Source organism: Gracilinanus agilis, chromosome 3, assembly GCF_016433145.1.
Source record: "Gracilinanus agilis isolate LMUSP501 chromosome 3, AgileGrace, whole genome shotgun sequence".
Classification (NCBI taxonomy): domain Eukaryota; kingdom Metazoa; phylum Chordata; class Mammalia; order Didelphimorphia; family Didelphidae; genus Gracilinanus; species Gracilinanus agilis.
In genome coordinates this window covers 626,174,235-626,196,897 of record NC_058132.1, presented here as the reverse complement: position 1 = coordinate 626,196,897, position 22,663 = coordinate 626,174,235, and the positions used below count along the sequence as shown (strand labels likewise).

At 37.9% G+C, this 22,663-nt stretch overlaps 1 protein-coding gene across 1 annotated transcript in view; it reads left to right on the top strand.

Annotated features, from left to right (window-relative positions):
• The window catches only part of LOC123241950 (SPHK1 interactor, AKAP domain containing), a 126,461-nt gene that overhangs the window by 88,980 nt on the left and 14,818 nt on the right, over nt 1-22,663 (top strand). The window contains exons 4-10 of the mRNA XM_044669451.1: nt 468-621; nt 7,337-7,592; nt 9,049-12,832; nt 16,483-16,668; nt 18,879-18,965; nt 21,851-21,903; nt 21,996-22,180. Coding sequence (XP_044525386.1) covers nt 468-621; nt 7,337-7,592; nt 9,049-12,832; nt 16,483-16,668; nt 18,879-18,965; nt 21,851-21,903; nt 21,996-22,180 — 4,705 coding nt within the window. The remainder of the gene's footprint in view (nt 1-467; nt 622-7,336; nt 7,593-9,048; nt 12,833-16,482; nt 16,669-18,878; nt 18,966-21,850; nt 21,904-21,995; nt 22,181-22,663) is intronic.

Here is a 22,663-nt window from a genome sequence, read left to right as displayed (position 1 = left end):
AGGGGAAAGGAGGAGCATGAATCATGTAACCATGTTAAAAATGAATATTAATAAATGTAAAAAAAACATTATATAAATGCTAATTAGTTATTATTATTATTTAGAAACAAGCTTCTTATATCCTAGACATTATATTTAATGATATTTTAAATACAAAAAGGTTTTTAAAACATCATTATAGAAATATGTCCTATTTCTCTTATTTTATAGCTAAGGGTTTTCCCTTAATCTAACTGGAATATTCAGGCTTGAATTCAAATCTATTTCAATGATTTCTAACCTCAGTGGATTCAAAAAATGAATGCTCTTGTTCTTGTTAGGAAATAAATTATTTTAACAACTAAAGCAACTTCAGAATATTGGGATGGGGGTAAAGGGAAAATTTTATTGAAAGTATTTCACTTGAATAAGTCATTGCATAAATGACATTATTTAAAAGAGTGAAATGCTACAAATTTGAGCTAAAGTAATATTTTCACTCCACAGAAATTGGTCAATGTGTCACCAGATCTCCCAAAACTTATCAGTTCCATGAATGTCCAACAACCAAAGGAAAACGAGATTGTGCTTTTGAGTGGATTATCTTCTGGAAACCTCCAAGCTGATTTTGAAGTTTCCAAGGTAAGATTGATAAAATAATCTGGGTGGGAAGGGGAGGAGGGAGGTAAGGTCTCCTTTAGAGACACCATGGGTGTGTTTTTTTTTTTCAAAATAAATCTAAAATTAGAGCTTACCTTATCCCAATTTCTCCCAAATAAGTTGAAAAAGACATTTGTGAGCAATACCAGAAATACTAATGTTCATTTTTGAAGGCTAAAAGAACTTAAACACAAAAACAGAACACCAGTGAAATCTCTTTAGTTGTAGAGATCAAAGAAGTTTTATGTCTTTCAGCATAATGTTCATTTATGTTTATATTGCATAGTGTTGCTAGGAATCTAGTTGGGCCATCAAATATTATGAATGCCTTTTACTTTTTTAAGGGCAGAACATTAAACAGAGTACAAGTGTAATACAATTTACTTGAATCTATGCAGAAACCTATTGGTAGGTCCGTCTTACGTTCCAGCAACTTCTCGTTCTCAGCAACTAATCATTTGAGAAGGATAAAGAAGGGGGGAAAGGAAATCAGAAAGGAAGGAAGAGAATTAAGCCATAATCCTATATAATTTACAATGATACAAGCATTTTCTGAGTTGTAATCCTAAAATTATCAGAGAAAAAGTCCATCATTAGTGACTTTGTTTATTTTTTCACATGCAAACCTTCAAAAGCAACATTTGTAAGTCTATGGCTAATTAGTAGTTTTCCCCATTTCAAATGACAAAAAAAATTTCTATCTTAGTGTACCACTGCTGCTGAAATGAAGATATTGCAACTAAAAATTGTTCAGTGGTATCTAATAACTGTTGACCCTATTTGGGGTTTTTTTTGGCAAGATCCTGGGGTGGTTTACCATTTCCATCTCCAGTTCATCTTTAGAAGAGGAAACTGAAGTGAACAGGGATAAGTAACTTGCCCAGTGTACAAAACTAGTAAGTGTCTGAGGCCAGATTTGAACTCGGGAAGATGAGTCTTCTTGACTCCAGGCACAGTATTTTAACCACTGTACCACCTGGCTACCTTTAGAGTCCCCTGCTTCCATCAAGCTCAGCTGCAAGGCGACCTTCTTCAGAAGGCTTATCCTAAACCCTAACCACCCCCACCAGTTGCTAGTGCTGTCCCTCATCATAAATTACTTCATTATCTATTCTGTGATATTTTATATTACTTCTCTATGTACACATTTCTTCTCCTTACTTCCAGCAAAATGTGAATTTCTTGAGTGCAGCAATTGCTTTCTTTTTCTGACCTTAGTTTTTAGTTTTTAAGCCATTTTTAGTCTTTGTATAGGTCAGCTAAGTAGCATAGTGAATAGAGTGCAGGGCCTGGAGTCAGGAGAACTCTTGATCCTGAGTTCAAATCCAACTTTAGACACTTACTAGTTGGGTGACCCTGGCCATATCACTTAACCCTCTTTGTCCCAGTCTCCTCATCTATAAAATGAACTGGAAAAGGAAATGGCAAACAATACCAGTATCTTTGCCAAGAAAACCCCAAATAGGGTCCCAAGGAGTAGGAAAACAATTGAAAAACAACTGAACAGAAAACTTTGTATCCCTAGTATCAAACAAAAGGTTCTGCTTAATAAATGTTTGTTCATTTAGTATTATTGCTGCTATTAAACATTGTGATTCCAAGTCTGAAGGTGAAAGTTGGAATATTTCATCATGAGATAAGGAGTAATTTTAGATCAGACAAGAAAACAACAATAGTGGACTATAAGGAAAAGTGTCATTGCAATAGTATCTCTGACTTATGAGTTTCTTTGTTTGCTTAAGGTCATTGAGCCTCAAGCCCAGAACTGAATTCCCCACATGATGAAGCAATTCAAAAAATAACTATAAATATCCAACTTTCCATGACGTGGTAGTAACAGAGAATATTATTCAACTTAACAGTAACACTTCAGTTGATATGGCAATTAATTCCAGTATCAAATGAATTTAGTCAAGTTGAAAGTTATTTTGAAGTTACTGATTCCCAAAAAAGCTTCCACAGCCTTGCTGTTGATATTCTATACTTTATTAATGTTGAGTCCAGCAAGGAATATTTTTAAGCATGTTTTCATTAAATAAAATCATTTGATAGAGAATGTTATTTCCTTTTATACAAAAATCTCTCATTCTTGCTTAAAGTCAGGTTGACCCTTGTAATTAAATGCGATGCTCAGGAAATCACATGCAAGGGAACTCCTTTACACTGGAAAACAGAATGTGCCTGGTCTTGATGACCCAACTAGGTTAGACATGAGTGGTATGTAGTTTTGTCAGGAGATAGATATCACTTGAGTAATTCCACCAAATCATGAGCTTGTTAAAATAAGGCATTTGACTGTGAAACGTATTTGACTATGAAAATTAAAATCTTTAACATGTTTAAAATTCTCAAAAGAGTTTAAGATGTCATGCAACCCAAAGTGGTAAAGATGGAGTTTAATATAGGGCTGACAAAGGCAGGCTTAGAATAATAGATGTTTTAAAAATCCAGCCCTGCAATTTGAACAAACACAAATTGAAAAATAACTGCTTCCCCCCTCAAAAAAACAGCATAGCATAAAATGACTAAAACACATCTGTGCCTCCAGCAAGGTCTTGAATTTTTTTTCTTTTCCTCTATAGTTCTCATTTCCAGGGGCATTCTCATTTGTGTGGAAAAAATGGGTAGGTGGTAAGGCCAACTCCAGGCAAAATTATGCAGTAGGCAAAATTTGTCTTTGATTCCCTCCTACTGTTTTTTGAGAACTCTGCCCTCTTTTTCTTCTTCCCAAACACTTATGTCCCCTACTGGGTTCTCCAATTCTATATGTGTTATTCCCCTTAATGCTTATGGTTTCCCCTCCTGCACTGGATCTAAGCTAAGGGTTTGAATTTGAGCCTTCTTTTACTCCTTTCCCTATGTAGAAATATAGCCTGTCTGACATCATTAATTGGTTCCAAGAAAACACCATGTTAGGGAAAACAATGATACTGGGGACAGTTAGGAACATTTGACCAAATGTAGAGGAAACAAAGACAAAGTGCTAGGATTTGGAACTAGAGCTGTTAGAAGACCTCAAGTGGAATTCTCATTCATGTCACTCCATTTGGGATCATGGGCAAGTCAAATTCTTTGGGTCTCCATTTCTCATCTGTAAAATGAGGGCAGGGGCTGGCCTAGATAATATCTAAAGTCATCTCAGCTCTAAATGTACGAATTTATGTTCTTTGTGGGACAGTGGGATTTTTGTGAAATTACAGTCAGGTTGGGTTACAATATAGTAACAAAATTACTGCAAAGTGAAATTGGGGAATTTAGAAGTTATGTGTTCAAAGTACAGCTCTGCTTCATTCTGCTTCTGTGTCATTGAGCAAGTCCTTAAACCTTGATGAGACTGTTTTCTTCCAAGCAGAATGAGAGCACCATATTAGATGACCTTTAAGATCTCAGCCAATTACATCTTTGATTCTATAATCCAATAATTAGGACAGAGTTCATGCATTAATTTGTGCAAATTACAGAAAAATATTCTTTCTAACTTTGATTCTATCAATACATTTCATTATCCATAATGACTCCCCTCTCCATGAAGAGAAATCAGAATCAGTTCAAGATTTTTAGGATAAATACTTAGGGGTCATTTATTGATAGGCTATATTTGAACCTATATTTGGCCAATAAAAATATGCTAAAATATTTCCTAATTAAATATAGCAAGTATTTTTAAACAATATTTTATCTTTCTCATATGACATGTAAAAAGAATTTTACATTCTTTTTTAAGTTTTGAATTCCAAATTCTCTCCTTTCTTCTGACCTTCCTTCCCTCACAGTCTCCCTTACCTTCCCCTCCCTGAGATAGTAAGCAATCTGATACAGATTTTACATGTGTAATCATGCAAATCACATTTTTCTTCTTAGTCATTTTGTGGAAGAGATCTCAAATCAAAGAAGAAAAAAATGAAATATACTATGTTTCAGTCTGAATTCAGACTATATTATTTTTTTCTCAGAAGGTAGATGGCATTTTTCATCATGAATCTCTTGGATTTTCTTAGATCTGCTTTGCTGAGAACAATTAGGTCATTCACAGTTGTTCATTAAAAAATATTGCTGAACACTGTGTACAAGGTCATTTTGGTTCTGCTTGCTTCACTTTGCGTCAGTTCATGTAAGTCTTTCCAGATTTTTCTGAAATCATCCTTCTTGTCATTTCTTATAGCACAATAATAGTATTCCATAATGGTCATTTGTTAAAACTTGTTCAGCTATTCCCCCAATTAATGGACAACCCCTCAATTCCCATTTCTTTTCAGTGTAGCAAGTATTAAGTATATGTACACTAATAAGTTTGATTAGAGAGTATTTTTTGGCATATTTAAGGTCAGTCAAATATCTTTTCTTTTTTCAAAAGATTTTTGGTTTGTCAATTATCCACAGATTGAGTGACATTATGTTTTATAGACTAACAATACAATTCATGTAGGAACTCATTCTCTTGAGGTATTTATTTGCATAGGAAATTTCCTTGAAGTCTTCCTTTTCCTTTCTTAAAATATTAATGAATTGAAACCAAAGCGCCACTTCCCTGTGCTTTCATCTTTGAGAAAACCTCATTTTCAGGCATTTTTCAGTCCAGTCCAACTTTTTGTGACTCCATTTGTAGGTTTCTTGGCAAAGATATTGAAGTGATTTGCCATTTACTTTTCCAGCTCATTTTATAGATGAAGAAACTGAGGGAAACAGGGTTTAGTGACTTTCCCAGAGTCATACAAATTAGTAAGTATCTGGGGCTGAATTTGAACTCAGGTCTTCCTGACTCCAGGCCTGGTATTCTATCCATTCTATCCATCCACCTAGCTTCTCCAACAAACCCATTACTCATTTGCAAAATTCCCACTGACATTCAAGTAACTCTTGGCAAATGGATGTTGACACTGAGTAGGACTGACTCTACAGCTATATGTACCTATCTTTAATCAATCTCACTTGAACAAGGAGAATTTGATTGAAAAGTAAAAGGTTAGTAAAAGGGGGCAGCTGAGTAACTCAGTGAATTGAGAGCCAGATCTAGAGATGGAAGGTCCTAGGTTCAAATCTGACCTCAGACACTTCCTAGCTGTGTGACCCTGGGAAAGTCACTTGACCCCCAATGCCTAGCTCTTACCACTCTTCTGCCTTGGAGCCAACACACAGTATTGATTCCAAGATGGAAAGTAAGGGTTTAAAAAAAGTTAGTAAAAGTTTATCAATCAAAAACCCATTCAAAATTCTGGGCACAGCAACTCATGTTAACTACAGCATCTTGATAGAGGATCATTAGCTAACTGCTAATATACTTTTCCATTCTCCTCCTCCTAAAGAATTCTCATCATCTCCTACACTTTGCATCATGCTTCAACCATCTTAGCACTCCCTTTAAAATTCATTGCTCACCTTATACATTTACACACACCCAAACTCCCCATATAGATAATGCGCATAGAAAGAACAGCACTGAATTTAGAGTTAGAAGAACTTTGTTAAATCCTAGACAAATTTATTTTTACGGGTCTTCATCAATCATGAAGTGGTAGATTTGAGAGACTTGAATTCAAATCCTGCCTCAGACAGTGACTAGCTGTGTGACCCTGGGTAAGTCCACTCATCATCTCAGTCTCAGTTCTCTTGTCTGTAAAAATAGAGACAATAATAGTTTGTGCATCATGAGGTTGTTGTGAAGATCAAATAAGATAGCATCTGTAAAGAGAGAAAGGAAAAGGTGCCTTTGCCCAGTGGGTATTCATCAGCAAAGCCTTCCTGGTAAAGATGATTAAGTTGTTGTCATTTGCTTGACCCCCTACTAATCTCAGGATTCAGTGCCCAGAAATTCTAGAGCTTGATCTTATCTCAGATGGCAACAAAGTGTTTATGCAGAAGTTAGTATTCTCATAAATTCACTGAAGAATGAGGATAGAAGTTGGAGAAAGTTATTTATGGAGACTTATTTCACCTTTGATCTCAGGTACAGAACTATGACACAGGACCCACATTTTTGTAGCCGTTTCACTCTCTGTTCCCATGTTCCTGTACATGGTTGGTAAAAGAATGAACCTCTCTGCCTACCAGGTGCTTTAAAAAATAAAAAATGCTCATTACCAAGCTATTATTAGATACCATTACACCTTGCAGAGAATTGAGAAGACAGTAAGAAAGGTCATCAGTCACAGTCAGTGTCCAAAGAATTGAACAAAGCTAACAGACCCAGCCAGGCATCAAATTCATGACTTCAGCATCGTTAGTACCATCTTCTACCCAACTGAACTAACCTACTTCTGATAAATCATGAGAGTCATTCAGAGATGGATGACTCACTTCCAAGGGACATCCTATAAGAATGCTCCTTGTTAGAAAATAGAAGTCTATTGCCACTGGCAGAAGCATAGTGTTAGAATTCAAATAAATCAATACATTTCCTTAGTGTCACCAAACTAGAAACATAAAATACTAAAGTGAAAGAAATTGGAACTTCATTCTAATTAAGTGAGGAAACAAATCGAAGTATAAGCTGTTTCCTTATACTGAATTATCTCCTTGTACTCACCAAGCTTCCTTCTTAATCAATTAGCTCATCAGTAGCACCATCAAAGATGCTGAAAATCTCAAATCAAAGTTCTAGTTTTCCTCCCAGGATCTACCACAGAGATCTGTGAATGAATATGGGGAAAATCAAGAGAGGTTTAGTTTTCTCATGAATGGTTTCTCTTTTCTTCCCTAGTATCCTTGGCTGCCAGACATATGCCTTGTTCAATGTGCAAGGGGGAACAGACAAAACAGTACCAACTGTATCATCTTTGAAATCAATAAATTTCTGATCGGCCTAGAGCTGGTACAGGAGAGACAACTACATGTGGAAACCAATGTCTTCAAGGTGGAGGATGACACCAACTGCTCTGTGTCCTCAATAGAAGAGGATTTTCTCACAGCATCAGAGCATTTAGAGGATGAGAGTGAAGTGGATGAATATAAAAATGGTAAACATCATCAAACATACCATATTCTCCCCACTGAACTAATCTACTTCAGATAAATATTGAGGATCATTCAAAGATGGATGTCCCGCTTCCAAGGGACTCACTAAGAATGGCATTATAAGCTTAAAGTCTCAAAGGTTCTGAACACGTCCCTTCCGTTTTCTATTCATAGAAAGGATGTTGCTGGTGACAAGACGCATTTACATCAAGATAGAAATCACATGAATATAGCAGAATGAGTTATCCCCCCACCATCCCCTTTTACTAGAGTGAAGACGGATAGGTTAAGGGAGGTATGAGTTAGTATTATTTATCGATTTAGTAACAAGTATAAAATGGTGTGGTGGTGAGATGCTGTCCTATACCAAGAATACTTTGTGCATATTATTTAATATCACATAGATTTAGAGTTAAAGAAATCATTATTATTGTTCGCTTAGTTGTGTCTGACTCTATGTGACCCATGGTCTTTTGTCCTTGGGCTTTTCTTGGCAAAGATACTGGTATGGTTTGCCTTTTCCTTCTCCAGTGTGTTCCTCTTTTATAGATGAGGAACTGCAGCAAATAGGAACTAAGTGATTTTCCAAGGTCATACAGCCGGTAGCTGAGATAAGATTTGGACTGAGATCTTCCTGACTCCAAGTCTTCATCTACTTCATCTGCTATACTACCTAGTTACTCCAAAAGGGATCATAGAAGATAATAATTCTAATGCCCTCACTTTACATATAAGAGAATTGAAGCACTGAGATAAATGACTTGCACAAGGTCACACAATTAGTGAGGCTAGATTTGAACAATGGACTTAGTGACTCCAAGGCCAATCACTTATCTTTAAGGTATAGATTAAACAATATTTTGTAACTGCCAAGATTCTGCAGGTTTAATGAGAAGTGTATTCTAAAACCAACTTTTTAAGGGCTTCTTTAACCACAAATAATGAAATCCTCCTCATCCTAATACTCTCCTGCTATTCACAGAGGGGAGCCCAGAAGCTGTTGCCACTACCCTTAAACATCTATTCCATGAAATAGTCAAAGCTAATCTCTGTAACAAGTCAGAAACTGAAGAAACTCCTAAACTCTCTGACATTTGTAGTTATTGTGAGTAGCCAATGGTGGGAGGAGAGGGGAAGTGATACAGGACCAGAATGCTCTCTGGTAACTTTCTACTAATGGATGAAATGATGTTCATTATACAAATAATTTCCAATGTCCAGTTTAAATACATGTTGGACTCTCTGATAAAAGCTTTATTATTGTTTGACTTTCCAGAATCAAATTTAGAAAATCTTTTAAGTCTAATGTTTGCTTCTCCCAAAGAACACCAAAAATGTTATTATAATGGAAATTATCCAACCCACTGCCTCATAGGCATCTTTTTGTTTATTTTTTGAAAAAAAAAATGGCAACTTTCTATCCAAAAGCTAATATTGACTCCGTTTTCTTTACTTTAGGTTATGAAAATGTAAATATTTCAGTCAATATTTCAGAAAGTAAGAAGTCAAAGGGAGCTGCTCAAGGGGATCTGAATTGCAAAAAGGGCAAATTACGTTATGCTTTTGAAGAAAATTCGATTTGCAAAGATAATGCCATTTCACACAAATCCTCAAGGTATCTGGAAGGAACATTGAAGAAAGCAGTTGAAATCATTTTGCCTAATGCAGATCAATCAATCCAGCAACCACGAAAGAAAGGAGACATTTCTGAAGAAGAGGAGCCAGCCACTAGTAATTCTGCAGAAAGCTCTAAAGGTCCAGTGGAAATTTCTCATGCCTTGCAATCTCCCCACAAGAGACATTTGGAGAGAATGGTTAAGGAAGAACTAACATCTGTATGTGATACCATCTCAAAACATAACAGAAACCAAAATCCTGAAGAGGGTCTGAAGAATGAAGAACTATCTCATCCTCCTCTGCAAGACGAGGGCAGAACAACTGGCGAATACGCAACCAATCTGGCAGAATCTGTCCTGCAAGATGCATTTATTAGGCTGTCCCAATCTCAACCGCCATGTCCTATTAATGCTGTGGCAAATGCCCCCATGGAAAATGCTTTGATTTCAGAAGGCTGCACTGTAGAAGACTTTGAGCTCCCTAGGTCATGGCAGGAGCTTCCCAAAATAGTCATTGTGCAGAGTCCAGACAACAGTGAAGCTATATCTGAATGGCCTGGGACAAACCCCTCAAGCCTCAGCCACTACTCACAATCTGATCCTTCAGTTGGAATTTCAGGTGAACTTAATGAAGCAAAATCCACCATATCTCCCCAGAGTGCTCTAGAAGTAGCTTTAGCTTGTGCTGCTACTGTAATTGGAACTATTTCCAGTCCTCAGGCCACTGAAAGATTCAGATTGGAGCAAGAAAGTTCAGCAGTTAATGGTCAAATGCTGGGGAATGAGGAGCTTCAAAAACAAACCACTCAAGAGCCTACAGACCCTACAAGCATGGAATATTCATTTCCATCAGCCCTGTGTGGCATGACTCAGGTAGCCAGTGCTGTTGCTGTTTGTGGTCTTGGGGAAACTCAAGAAGATAAGTATCCCGTGGCATCAAGTGGTCTCTTGGCTGCGGCAGAGGCCTCAGCAGCAGTCACCCTCCATGGTAGCATAGCCATGGGCAGTAGCATGGAGACCTTGAACAAAAGCATTGCAGAGACCCTTCTCAAGGAGGCATCTCTGGTTTTGACTAAGCCTAATGCCTATAGCAGCGTTGGATACTTTATGGAGTCAATGAACAGAACGATTGTTGAAATTATGTCCAAGCCTCAGATCTCTTGCTCAGACAACATCCTTGGGGATGAACTAGCAGAGGATTTATCCAGTGTTATCCTGAAGCACTCACTTGAAGAAGCTAACCAGAAAATGAAAATGACTGATTTTGAGGCTACTGGGGTTCCAGATCAGAATAACCAGGACATCCTTATGGAAACTGTAAATGAACTGCTTTTCAATGTAATGTATTTCACTTTCAAGAAGATGAGAAATATCACCCAATTCAGTGAGCATCCCCCCATCTTTTCTAAGGAGCACAACAGATGGAGAAGCACAGAAATAGATCATCAACTAACAGAGACAGCAGCAACACAGACAGCCCAGAGAGCTCTTGAATACTCCAACAGTAGCACAATTAATAATTTGTACAATGCTGGTGCTGTCAAAGATCTGGGAGGTGTCATGCCACCAAAGAGTGATAATCATGGCAGAGGAATGCCAAACATTTTTGAAGGCCCCATACTTCAGTCAGAACTGCCTTTTAATAACCATGCCTACAATTCATTGGCCTCAAAAACATCCCCTAAGAAAAGATTCCCAAAACAAAACACTGGAGATTACCACAGAGATCCTAATCAGAGATTCAGTCACAATAGGAATGGACTCAGATCCTTTTCAGATCCGTTACCAGGCAGTGGGATGAAAGAAATGATCGATGGCGAGTTCAACCTCAACACCCAGGAAAAATGCAATACTGAAATTCAAGCTGGCCTTTCTCAATTAGGGAGCAACATAATGCTTCCGTCTCAACCCATGCTACAGGTTAAATGTTCAACAGATAACTACTGTGTAATAGACTTTGCTGAAGAATTAGCAGAAACTGTTGTCTCCATGGCAACAGAAATAGCTGCAATCTGCCTGGATAATTCAAATGGAAAACAACCCTGGTTTTGTGCCTGGAAAAGGGGAAATGAGTATCTGATGACACCAAGCCTGTCCTGTCGAACCCTGAAAAGAAAGAAGGAAACTCAGGCCAACGGATCCATCGTAAGGAAGCACAAACCCCCTCGACTTAGTGAGATAAAAAGAAAAACGGATGAGCATCCTGAACTCAAAGAGAGGCTCATGAACAGGGTCGTCGATGAGTCTATAAATCTTGACGATGTCCCAGACTCTGTCAGTGTCTTTGCGAATGAAGTGGCTGCCAAGATTATGAACCTGACAGAGTTTTCCATGGTGGATGGAATTTGGCAAGCTCAGAATCATCCTCGAAACAGATTACTAGGCGAAAGGCTAAATCGTGTGAAAGCCTCTAGCTGTGAAAGCATCCCCGAAGAGGATTCGGATTCCCGAGGCTTTGCAAACAGCCTGGGCTTAATGAATACCTTGAGTCAGCCTGTCAGCAGAGCCAGCTCTGTCTCCAAACAGTCCAGCTGTGAGAGCATTACAGATGAGTTTTCCAGGTTCATGGTGAATCAGATGGAAAACGAAGGGAGGGGATTTGACTTACTCCTGGATTACTACGCTGGCAGGAATGCGAGTACCATCCTAAGCTCAGCTCTTCAGCAGGTATCTCGGAAGAATGGACATCTCAGTGTGAAGCCCAGCTGCCCCTCCAAGCAATCCAGCACAGAAAGTATAACGGAAGAGTTCTATAGGTACATGCTAAGGGACCTCGACAGAGACAGCAGAGATAGCGTGTCTTCGAACAGAAGCAGCAGAGACTGGGGTTCCAGTCTGCTGCCTCCTTCTCCCCGCTCCCCGTTTTGTTACAGACAGTTCTCTGTACCAGATCACAGGTCGTCCTGTGGCAAGCTCACAGTGAATGCTCCGGTCAAGGCAAACTCTCTGGATGGCTTTGCTCAGAGTGGCCAGCAAGACTTCCTGAGCGTTCAGCCGGTCAGCAATGTGTCTTCATCAGGCCTCTGCAAGTCTGACTCTTGTTTATATCAGAGAGGGAAGACAGACCAAATCACAAGCATGCTAATTCATGAGACGTGGACAAACTCGATTCAGGCCCTTATGCAAAAAAATAAGATCATAGCAGATGAGACAGAAGCAACAGATGCCGATCCTGTTTCAAGAGGCTCTCCCTGTCACATAAAACAGTGTGCTCACAGATTAGGTACGAGCACTGAGGAGAATGGAAACATTATGCTGGTGGCTCGTCAGGATTCCTCCGCTTGCACAAATAAAGACTCGGCAACAGAAAACAGACATCTTCCCACTGCAGCTGCGAACCAAGCAGCTACTCCCCCGGAACAAATACAAGCAGGATGTAAAAAAGAACATTTCGCCAGCCATCACACTGGTCTAGGGGGTCACACAGGTCCAACCTCTTGCCCCAGGGAAGTGCCTCTGATTCAGATTGAAACAGATCTAAGGGAGGATCTTACTGAAAAATCAGAAGTCATTACTCCCCCTAACATCTGCACTGCGGAAGCAAAAGATGACGATGTGAACAGAGAAAAGGACCCTGAAATGGACAGTGGTAGAAACACAGCTGCAAGCTCCATCACAAACAACAGGTGAGTGAAGAATGCTGGGCGTACCATGTCATGGACATGGACTGAGCCTTTACAATAAATAGCATTTTACCAAAGATGTTAGAGATGAAAGGGAGCTCAAGGAATTCTCTGGTCTAGATTCCTTGCCTAAAGGCAAGCAATGCCATCTTATTCCCACTCTAGATTAGACAACTGTGTCCCAGTGTTATGGATTATCAATTTCTATTGTAACTTTTTTTATACATTTACCACACTCAAAAGAGTTTTTTATTTATAACTGGAGACTTTGAAAGCAAGAAATGACTCAAATATCTTTTTTCGGTGGGCAGCTGGGTAGCTCAGTGGATTGAGAGCCAGACCTAGAGACGGGAGGTCCTAGGTTCAAATCTGGCCTCAGATACTTCCCAGCTGTGTGGGACCTCGGGCAAGTCACTTGACCCTCATTGCCCACCCTTACCACTCTTCCACCTAGGAGCCAACACACAGAAGTTAAGGGTTTTAAAAAATATATCTTTTTTTAAGTATAAAAAAATTGGGGAAATGACAAAGTGAAAAAAATCATAGCATTTTAATTCATAGACTTCAGAATCAGACAACTCAAAAGTTATCTGGTCCAAAATCTTACATAAGACAAAATTTACCCTTCTAAATAATTTCTAACAAGTAGTCACTCAGCCTATTTGAGGACTTCCAAGAACAACAAACTCAATACTTCATGTAACAGCTCTGGACAAAACCATTTTCCTTATATTGAGCCAATATCTGACTCTTTGTAACCTCTACCTGCTAATCCTACTTCTGGTCTTTGGATCAAACAAAATCTAATATGGCTGCTCATCAAATATTTAAACACTGATAATATCTCCGTAAGTCTCTCAGAGTCAAAGTCTGTGGTGGTTCTGGTCTACATGTGACCTGGCTTCAAGTCTCTCGTCATCCTGCTCACCCTCTTCTGAATGAGTTCCAAGTTTGTTAGTGTCCTTCTAAAGTCTCTCACCCAGAACTTAATGTAATAATGCAGATAAGGTTTGATAAAGAGAATACCAGGACTCACTTATTCTATTAATATAGCCTAAGAGAATATAAGCAATCTTGATTAGTCTTGTTACAGTTATAGATATTTCATTGCTTAAAAATAAGAGAATACTTTTGCTTAGCACAGGAATTACTTTAAATTCATGACACTTGATAGGTTGAAATTATCTCAAAATGAATTTTACCATTCTTTGAAAATAGTCATTCATTAACCCCTTTGATGCCTGTTATTAAGGGAAGACCATTAAACATTTAGTAGCAACAAACAAAAATATTCCAAACAAGAAGCATAGGAATGGCAGTTGAAGAAGTAACGGAGAAAATTTTCTATTTTTCTAATGTTCCTCATGTTCTTAAAACCAGATTTCTTCCAGATTTGACTTCTTTTTGTTTCAAATAGGCACTATTTTAGCCCTATGTTACATATGAGTAAACTGAGCTGCAGAGAAGGTAAGGCACTTGTCCAAAGAAATAGAGCTAGTAAGTACCAAAGCTAGAATTTGAACCCAAGGTCTCTTGGCTCTAAGTCTAACACTACGAACTATTATCCTGTGCTATTCCTCAGTAGCATTGCTAGATGGTTTATCTGAAAAAAGAACTATGTTTGCTAACTCTGTGACTTAATGTTTAAAAGTAAGACTTATTAAAAAAGAATTGGGGGAATTTCAAGTGATGGACATGTTTCAGATTTATGAAAGGATGACTTCTTTCACAGGAAGAAGGATATTTATTCTTTATTATCAAAAGGGGGACAAAACTGTATCAGTGTAGGTAGAGTTATCTAGTGTGGTGGCAACAAAAATAAAAAAGAAAGGAAATTCAGGAGACATTTTGAAAGCAGAAAGAAATAATAAAAAGTCCAAGAAAATTCCAAGGTTAACAGCCTGGGAGATAGAAAGAATAGCAGTTCCCAAAACAGAAACAGAGTATTTGGAAAGATGACTAAGTTTTGGATAAGTTTGTGATTAGGGGGAGATATGATCTAGAATTTTGAATATTGAAATAATAGTGTGATATTCAAGTGAAAATGTCAAACAGGCACAGACCTGGGATCAGAGCTAGAATAAAAAATTAAGACTGTTTTAAAAATTGTTCACTTAGAGGTTATAAATAGAGCCATGACAATGAATGAGACTTTCAGTGATAGCACCTTCAAAGGACAGAAGAAAAAATCCTGAACCTGAAATCAGGAGCCCCAAGTCATTAAAAAATATGTGCAGTTCTGGACAAGCCATTCTGACCTCAAGCTTCCTTATCAGTAAAATAATGGTCTTGGAATAAATACTTTCTTCCTTCCAGGTTTTACATTCTCTGATTGTAGGATATTATTTAAATACTCAAGTCAATGACCATTATTAGATACCTGCTGGGCGTGAGACACTGAACAAGGCACTAGGGAAAACAAAAATAAAAATAAAATAGCTGATACCCTAGTGGAGCAGTAATAGGGGAGAGAGGCACCAAGGAAAGAGATGGCTGAGAGCAGAGTTCTAAAAACACTCAAGATTAGAGGCTGAGGGGGCAGCTGGGTAGCTCAGTGGAGTGAGAGTCAGGCCTAGAGACAGGAGGTCCTAGGTTCAAACCCGGCCTCAGCCACTTCCCAGCTGTGTGACCCTGGGCAAGTCACTTGACCCCCATTGCCCACCCTTACCAATCTTCCATCTATAAGACAATACACCGAAGTACAAGGGTTTAAAAAAAACAAAACAAACAAACAAACAAAAAAAAAAGATTAGAGGCTGAGAGAAGGGAGAGAAGGTAGGCAAGAACAAGAACCATTAGAATCATAATAAAACTAGAAAATGAAATGGCATGTAGGTAGAAGGGATCTATTTTGTTTTGTTTAATTTAAAATGGATGGTAAACTTTGTTAAAATGCTACAAAAAGAGTAAAGGATGAAGACAGAGAAAAGGACAAGATGAAGGTCAGTGGTGACCTTCTATAGGTCAATTTCAGTAAGCTAATGGGACCAGAAGCCATATTATAGGAGAATTAAATGGAAATATATAGAATAATAATCAATAGTCATAAATAGAATTGACATAGCATTTTAAGGTTTATAAAATGTTACACACATATTAGCTTCTTTTGTCCTCAGAACGACCCTGAGAGATAAGTACTATTATTATTCCCATTTTATAGATTAGAAACTGAGGCAGACAGTGTAATTGACTTACCCAGGATCACATAGAGAATGAATATCTTGAGGCTGGATTTTAACCCAGGTCTTTCCAACTCTAGGTCCAGCATTCTAACCACTGTGTCACCAAGCTGTTGGGAAAATTCACATTGATGTGCTAACAAATCAGCTAAAATATTGTGAATAATACTTCAAATATAATTTTTCACAAAGAAGTGAGCAAAACTACTCATTTGTTTTGAGTAAATGTCCCATGCTTTAGAAAATTATTACTTTTTAATTATTTAGACACAAAATTTGGAGTACAGCCAAATAGACTGGCAGATTCATCTTTTATACATTGTGTTCAATTTTAAATGCTGAGTTTGAACTTTATAATTAATTGCTCTTAGCATCTTCCTCCCAATTATATAAAGTAGCACAAATTTGTAATGTGTCAGTACCATGGAAATTTCAACTTGGTGTCAGTTGTCTCTAACATTTTGTGTTTCACAGTGCCGACTTTAATGCCGAAAATGTTCCTGACCCTGAAAACCCTGTGGAAGTCCGAACCCCAGAGGAGTCCTTGAACCCTCATAGCAGCAGCGATGAAAGCACAGGCAGCTGGTCACAGCTGGTCAATGATGAAGACAACCCTGATGACACAAGTAGCTATTTGCAGCTCAGCGAGAGATCCATGAGGTATCTCTCTGCTTGCATTTTAGATCCTTGGGAAATCTGGACTTATGGCAAATTCCACAATCAGCACTTGTCCCTTATGTGTGGTGTGGTGTGGTGTGTGTATGTGTACACAAGACCACCTGAGTAACATCTAATACAAACACTAAAAAAAAACTTCCTCCAGTCTTCACACAATGAAGAAGAATTTGTGAATTATTCTAAAATATCTTAATATCTTCACCATGACCTCATTATGCCAAGTCAAAAAGCTGCCTTTGTTCCGTGGTGGAGAATTATAGCTAGTTTGCTAGATGTCAAACACCAATCATTTATCAGGCTAGGTGGCATACTGATAGATCACCAAAAGTCTGGAGTCAAAACACCTGAGGTCAAATCCAGCTTCAGACACCTACTGGCTATGTGACCCTGGACAAGTCATTTAACCTTGTTTGTCTCAGGCTCCTTATGTGTAAAATGAGCTAGAGAATGAAATTGCAAACCACTCCAGCATTTTTGCCAAGAAAGTCTGAAATGAGGTCACAAGAAGTCAAATACAACTGAATGATAACAATATTCATCAAGACACAATTCACAGTGTTTGGCATCCAACAAACTGTGTGTGAGTGTATAAATATATATATATATATATATATATACACATATATATGTACATGTACATATATATTTCTTCTGTGCATAGAGAAAGAAAAATATTTCTGAATTTAATACTTTCTCCCTTAATCAGTTACATTTCAGATGGAACACAGGCTGGGTTTACATGAAGCAAATGCTTCCTGACTGTACTATATATTACTTGACTTGGTTCCCCCTGCCCCTTTCCCTCTGAGTAGTGTTGGGATAGAAAAACTAGAGGGTGGTAAAGATGAAGCTTGGAAGGAAATAGATGCTTGGACCATCCAGAGCTTTACTATACAAAACACTCTTCTGCAAGGTGGAGAAAAGAAAATGAGCAAGTTTTCTAATTGAAACACTCTCACCCACAACTTCACAATCTGCCTTCAGATTTCTTGGCTACTCTACAGACAAATCACAGGCTTTCCTAGAAGAGCAACTAGAAAACTTAACTCAAACATATCTAATCCAGGTTACTTGGTTTGTTCACAGAGTGACACACTTCCCAAACGTTATACGTTGTGCCTGGACTTCAGATCTAAAAGGAAAAGCGTACTAAGAGTGAGGTTGATAAAAATGGCTGAACAGTTGAGACTACATGGGTTTGGTAGAAAGGAAATGACAGCTACCTTAATGAACAGTTTTGTTTTGTATTTTCATCCTGAGATTCCTGCAGTCCAAGAAGTTAGTATCTAGGTAGCCTGGGAGAGACGATTCCACAGTTGGTACCTTAGTGCCCATCATGGAAGATTTCAACAATAGATCACAGGTTGGCAACTGCCCTTTGAAAACCTTCCTTGCAAGAGGTATCCTTAGAAAAAAACAAAAGGTGTGAAAAAGCTCATTGGATTTAATGAAATTGGATTGATTCCATTTCACAAGTACAGGCAGAGCTCTAAAAGTTTGGCTCCAATATAGTGCATTTCAATAAGTATATGCCTGGCTCATAGACACACCATATGGTGATTGTGTAACCTCTATGGATTATGCAATCTCTGCTACCTCCTTCTCCGAGGCATACAAGGTGACAGGTGTTTTCTAAGATGTTTATGATAAAGAAGCTATATAGCACCTTAATACTACTGATTTCTCCTTCAGTGGTGTGACTTCTTATGAAAACAAGGGACAAGATACTCATCCTTTTTAACTACCCAGGGGAAAATCCCCTCCAAGATGGCAAGGGTAAATATTTGAGGTGCTAACTTCTGTGGGAATTCAAATAATTTCCTCCATCCCCAGAAGGCCACTGCAGGTCACTATCTGCAAGTATTCAAATATTTCCCTCATGCATCATGTTCAGTAGGACTTGAATCTCTGCAAGCATACCCAGAACCCTGCTTGTTGAAAAGAGCTTCTAAAGTGGAAAAAAAATACCCTTAATATCTGCATTTGTTTATTTCCCTGGAATGGAGCTTCAGGCTTACATGGTTGGTTATTTTTCTTTGCTCTGGACATAAATAATTGAAGGAAGTAAAGGTCAGAGCGGTGCTTCCCTACTATCCCCAGGGAAGTGCTCTTTTAGGGTACCGAATTAAAATATTGGCAATGTGGCCAAATGGTGAAGATTGGCATTAATATTTAAATTTTTGCTTTGTCAGCAATGGCAACAGTAGTACCACTAGCAGTCTTGGCATTATGGATCTGGAAATTTATCAGGAAAACTTGCCATCTTCTCCCATGATTAAGTAAGTAGCTCTGAAACGGAACTGATGTTGAGAAACACTACTTTAATTTCATCTGAAAACCCATTTGTATCATCCTAGATTCATTCAACCATGGATCTAACTATGTCTACACTATTGTTCTAAGTACATTATTTGTTAATGGAAAAATGCATTTAATGTTTCCTGTCTGGGAAGCAAGAATATTATAAGATTAGAATTAGGCTCTTCTTCATCACCAGCTGCTTCCTGGCAACGTAACTTTAAAGGGGTTTCAATATAAACTCCAGCTTTCAATATAAACATTTGGATGAATGTAATCAGTATAGTCAAAAATTTTTTCTTTATTCTCTCTAGCATCATATACAGAAGTATAAGTCTATTTGAATTGAACCAAGCTAAATCACAGTGTTCCTTCATCTGAAACTGGCTTTCCCTTTATTTGCTTTGGGCACATGCCTCCTAGGCTTGTCCCCCAATACCAGTCTGTTGCCATGAAAGATGTATACCTGCTCAATGATTCTGCTACCTCAAAGCATGAGGATGCCTAACATATGCATCAGAGTTCAGTGAAATACAGTCATATTTAGAAACATGAAACCAGAAATGTGGGTGAAATACCAAGAAATACAAGGGCAACATGGGTTTCAAAAGTGCAGTCAGTATTCCCCTTAAATTGCATCTACAGTTAAGTGACCATGTGGAGATCTAGCTCTCCAGAAGGAATAAAGGATAAAAGTATAAATTGCCTTATGACTTATTTCTCCAGTCCCATTTGAAGCTAAATTATTTTTAAGAGTCAGCTGCTCAGGCTTCTGGCCTATAGTTTTACTCAGAGGATTGTCTTAAAATTTTAACAACTCAAATTTTCCATTTAAACTTCTTCCAGCTTCCACTCAGACATTTAAGTAGAAATATGGCTGTCACCTGATTATATATTTCATCTTTTGTCAAGCAGTAGAATTTGAGAAGCAGCTAGGTAGCAAAATGGAGAGATAATGAGGCCTGGAGTTGAGAGGGCCTGGGTTCATATCTGGCCTTAGTCTCTTCCTAGCTGTGTCAGCCTAGGGAAGCCACTTAACCTCAGTTGCCTAGCCCTTACTGCTCTTCTACCTTGGAGAAGATATTTACTATTGATTCTAAGGCAGAAAGTAAGAGTTTAAAAAAAAAAAAGTAAAAAAGGAGTAGAGCTTGGGAAAATTCCCTTGACCTCCATTTAACTCTTTCCTGAGCAAACATTCCTTTACCTACCATTTTTCCTTTTGCTCAGCTTAGTGGGCCCAGGACTCTTGTCTTGTATTCTGGGGATGAAGAGATCATCAAGGAATCTAACCTCTCCTGACTCCACAAGTATAAAAATTATGTTATGTCCTTTCTCCATGTAATATTCTTTTGCAAAGAGGCATTGATATTATGGATTCTTCTCCTTCTTTAAACAATTGGGCATTAATCAAAGGACAAGGTACCTGTCACTTTGAAGTTCCTTTATTTTTATCCCCTCCACCTTACCAAAGAATGTGAATGAATCTTAATCTTATCAACCAGAGTCTAAGGAAGACAAGGAAATGTTCTCCAATCAATAATAAATACATTTTCCCAGTTCTAGTCAAAAAAGGTAAAAATATAATAAATAACATAATATATATAATATACAATATTATAATATAATAAATAAACATAATTCTACATGTCATTAAAATAACTCATCACTTAAAGTTTAAACCAACCATATTGGCATTAATCAATCAATAAGCATTTAATAAGCCTCTCTACTGGGTACTAGAGACTGTAGCAGGTATGACAAGGGGATTTCAGCCTAACAAATACCACTGATTTTGCCATTTAGACTCTGTAGTCTTTGGATTGCCTTTCCCTTTAAAAATTGTTTAAACCTTTACCTGTTGTCTTAGAATAGATACTTGGTTATTATGTTATTATATATATACACATATTGCACTGATTCTAAGACATAAGGCTAGGCAATTGGGGTTCAGTGACTTGCCCAGGGTTGCACAGCTAGGAAGTGTCTGAGGTCATATTTGAACCCAGAACTTCCTCTCTCCAAGTCTGACTCTGTCTACTGAGCCACCTAGCTGCTCCCTTTCCCCTTCTTTTAAAGAAAATCAATGTGGAAGGCAGAAAGAAATGTTTTCCAAACTGCAATGTAAATTTCTCTTCCTCATACAATGGAAGAAGCAGATTAGGAAAAGGCAATGTGGTTGTTTGGTCAGGAAAAATGAGTTACCCAAACAGAAAGGCTCAGTCACATAAAAAGGAAAAATACCTAAAAAAATATTTAAAATATTCTTTTGTGAAGAGTGTTTGTGGAGAATATATTGAAAAGAAAAAAAATGGAAAAGAGCATCTTTTGCAATACCATATCCTAAAGCCTGCCATTAAAACTCCCATATTTTTCTCTGCTTTCATTTTTCCTTTGTGGTATAAAGTTTGCTATAGTCCAGTAATCCTCATTGCTATCTAGGTCAACTTTCCTTGACTTTCCAAATGGGATTCATAGACTTCATCATGATCTTCCCATAGATTACTGTTACATAATAATCCTAACTCACATTTCTACAGTTCCTTAAGTTTTACAATCCATTTTCCCCAAGGTGACCCTGGGAAAAAGTTAGGTTGAGCTTCATCATCACCATTTTATAGCTGAGACCCAGAGAGGAGAAGTGAGAAAACTGTGGTCCCAAAACTAGTAAGTGTCAGAGTCCCTTTCCAAGGCCAGGTCTCTTTCCATTATATCATTCTGCCTGTCAGAGAATTACTACATTTAGAGTTGGAAAAGACCTCAATAAAAAAGTAGAAAGGAAATTCATCATCTCATTTTCCACTGTATATCATATTATTCCTGTATATTACCAACTACATGTTCTTGTTGTTTTATTCTGCTGCTAAAGTGAACTGGTAGAAGAAAAGGAATGCCTTAAAGAATCATCAGAAAACATAGATGGTAAGACAAGATGCTATAATTTGACAAAAAAAAATTGACTGTCATTATTGCCACTGAAAACCTAGTAAATTTGTGCTTGTGTCTATACTCAGACTGTACTTCTAAATTGTCTGTGGGAACAGCCAGCTGCCAAAGAAACCTTTTGGTGATAAATTTTGACCTGGAGCCAGAGTGCCCTGATGCAGAACTTCGTGCCACGCTGCAATGGATAGCAGCCTCAGAACTTGGAATTTCCACCATCTACTTTAAGAAATCTCAGGAAAACAGAATTGAAAAGGTATTTTTCCAGGTTTTTGGATGAATTCAAAAAAGATTCAGTTTTAATAATACCAGAAATAGAGTGAATAGAGCAAATAACCATACATTATACAAGTTCCTGATTTTTAATCTTGGGTATTTTAATTGCCCATAGAGAATACAGAACCAGAATTGTCCTTACAAATTATCCTATCCACCCCATTCATTTTATGAAAGAGGAATCTGAAATTTCAGAGAGGTGACAAGTGGCAGGAACCTGCTATCTTTACCTTTGTATCCCCAGAGTCTAACATAGAACCTTACACATTGAATTGATTTTGTAAAGGGGGGTGGTATCAGATAGATGGAGTGTGCTCTGGTAATCCCCTTTGGCTGAATGGATGTGGACCAAAGCTACTCACACCACCCCCTCCTTACTAGGAGGACTCTTGGGAGTGTAACTCATGAGGTGGTTGCCCAAAATGGATGTGCCAGGGGAGAAAGGGTGGAGGGAGATGTCAGG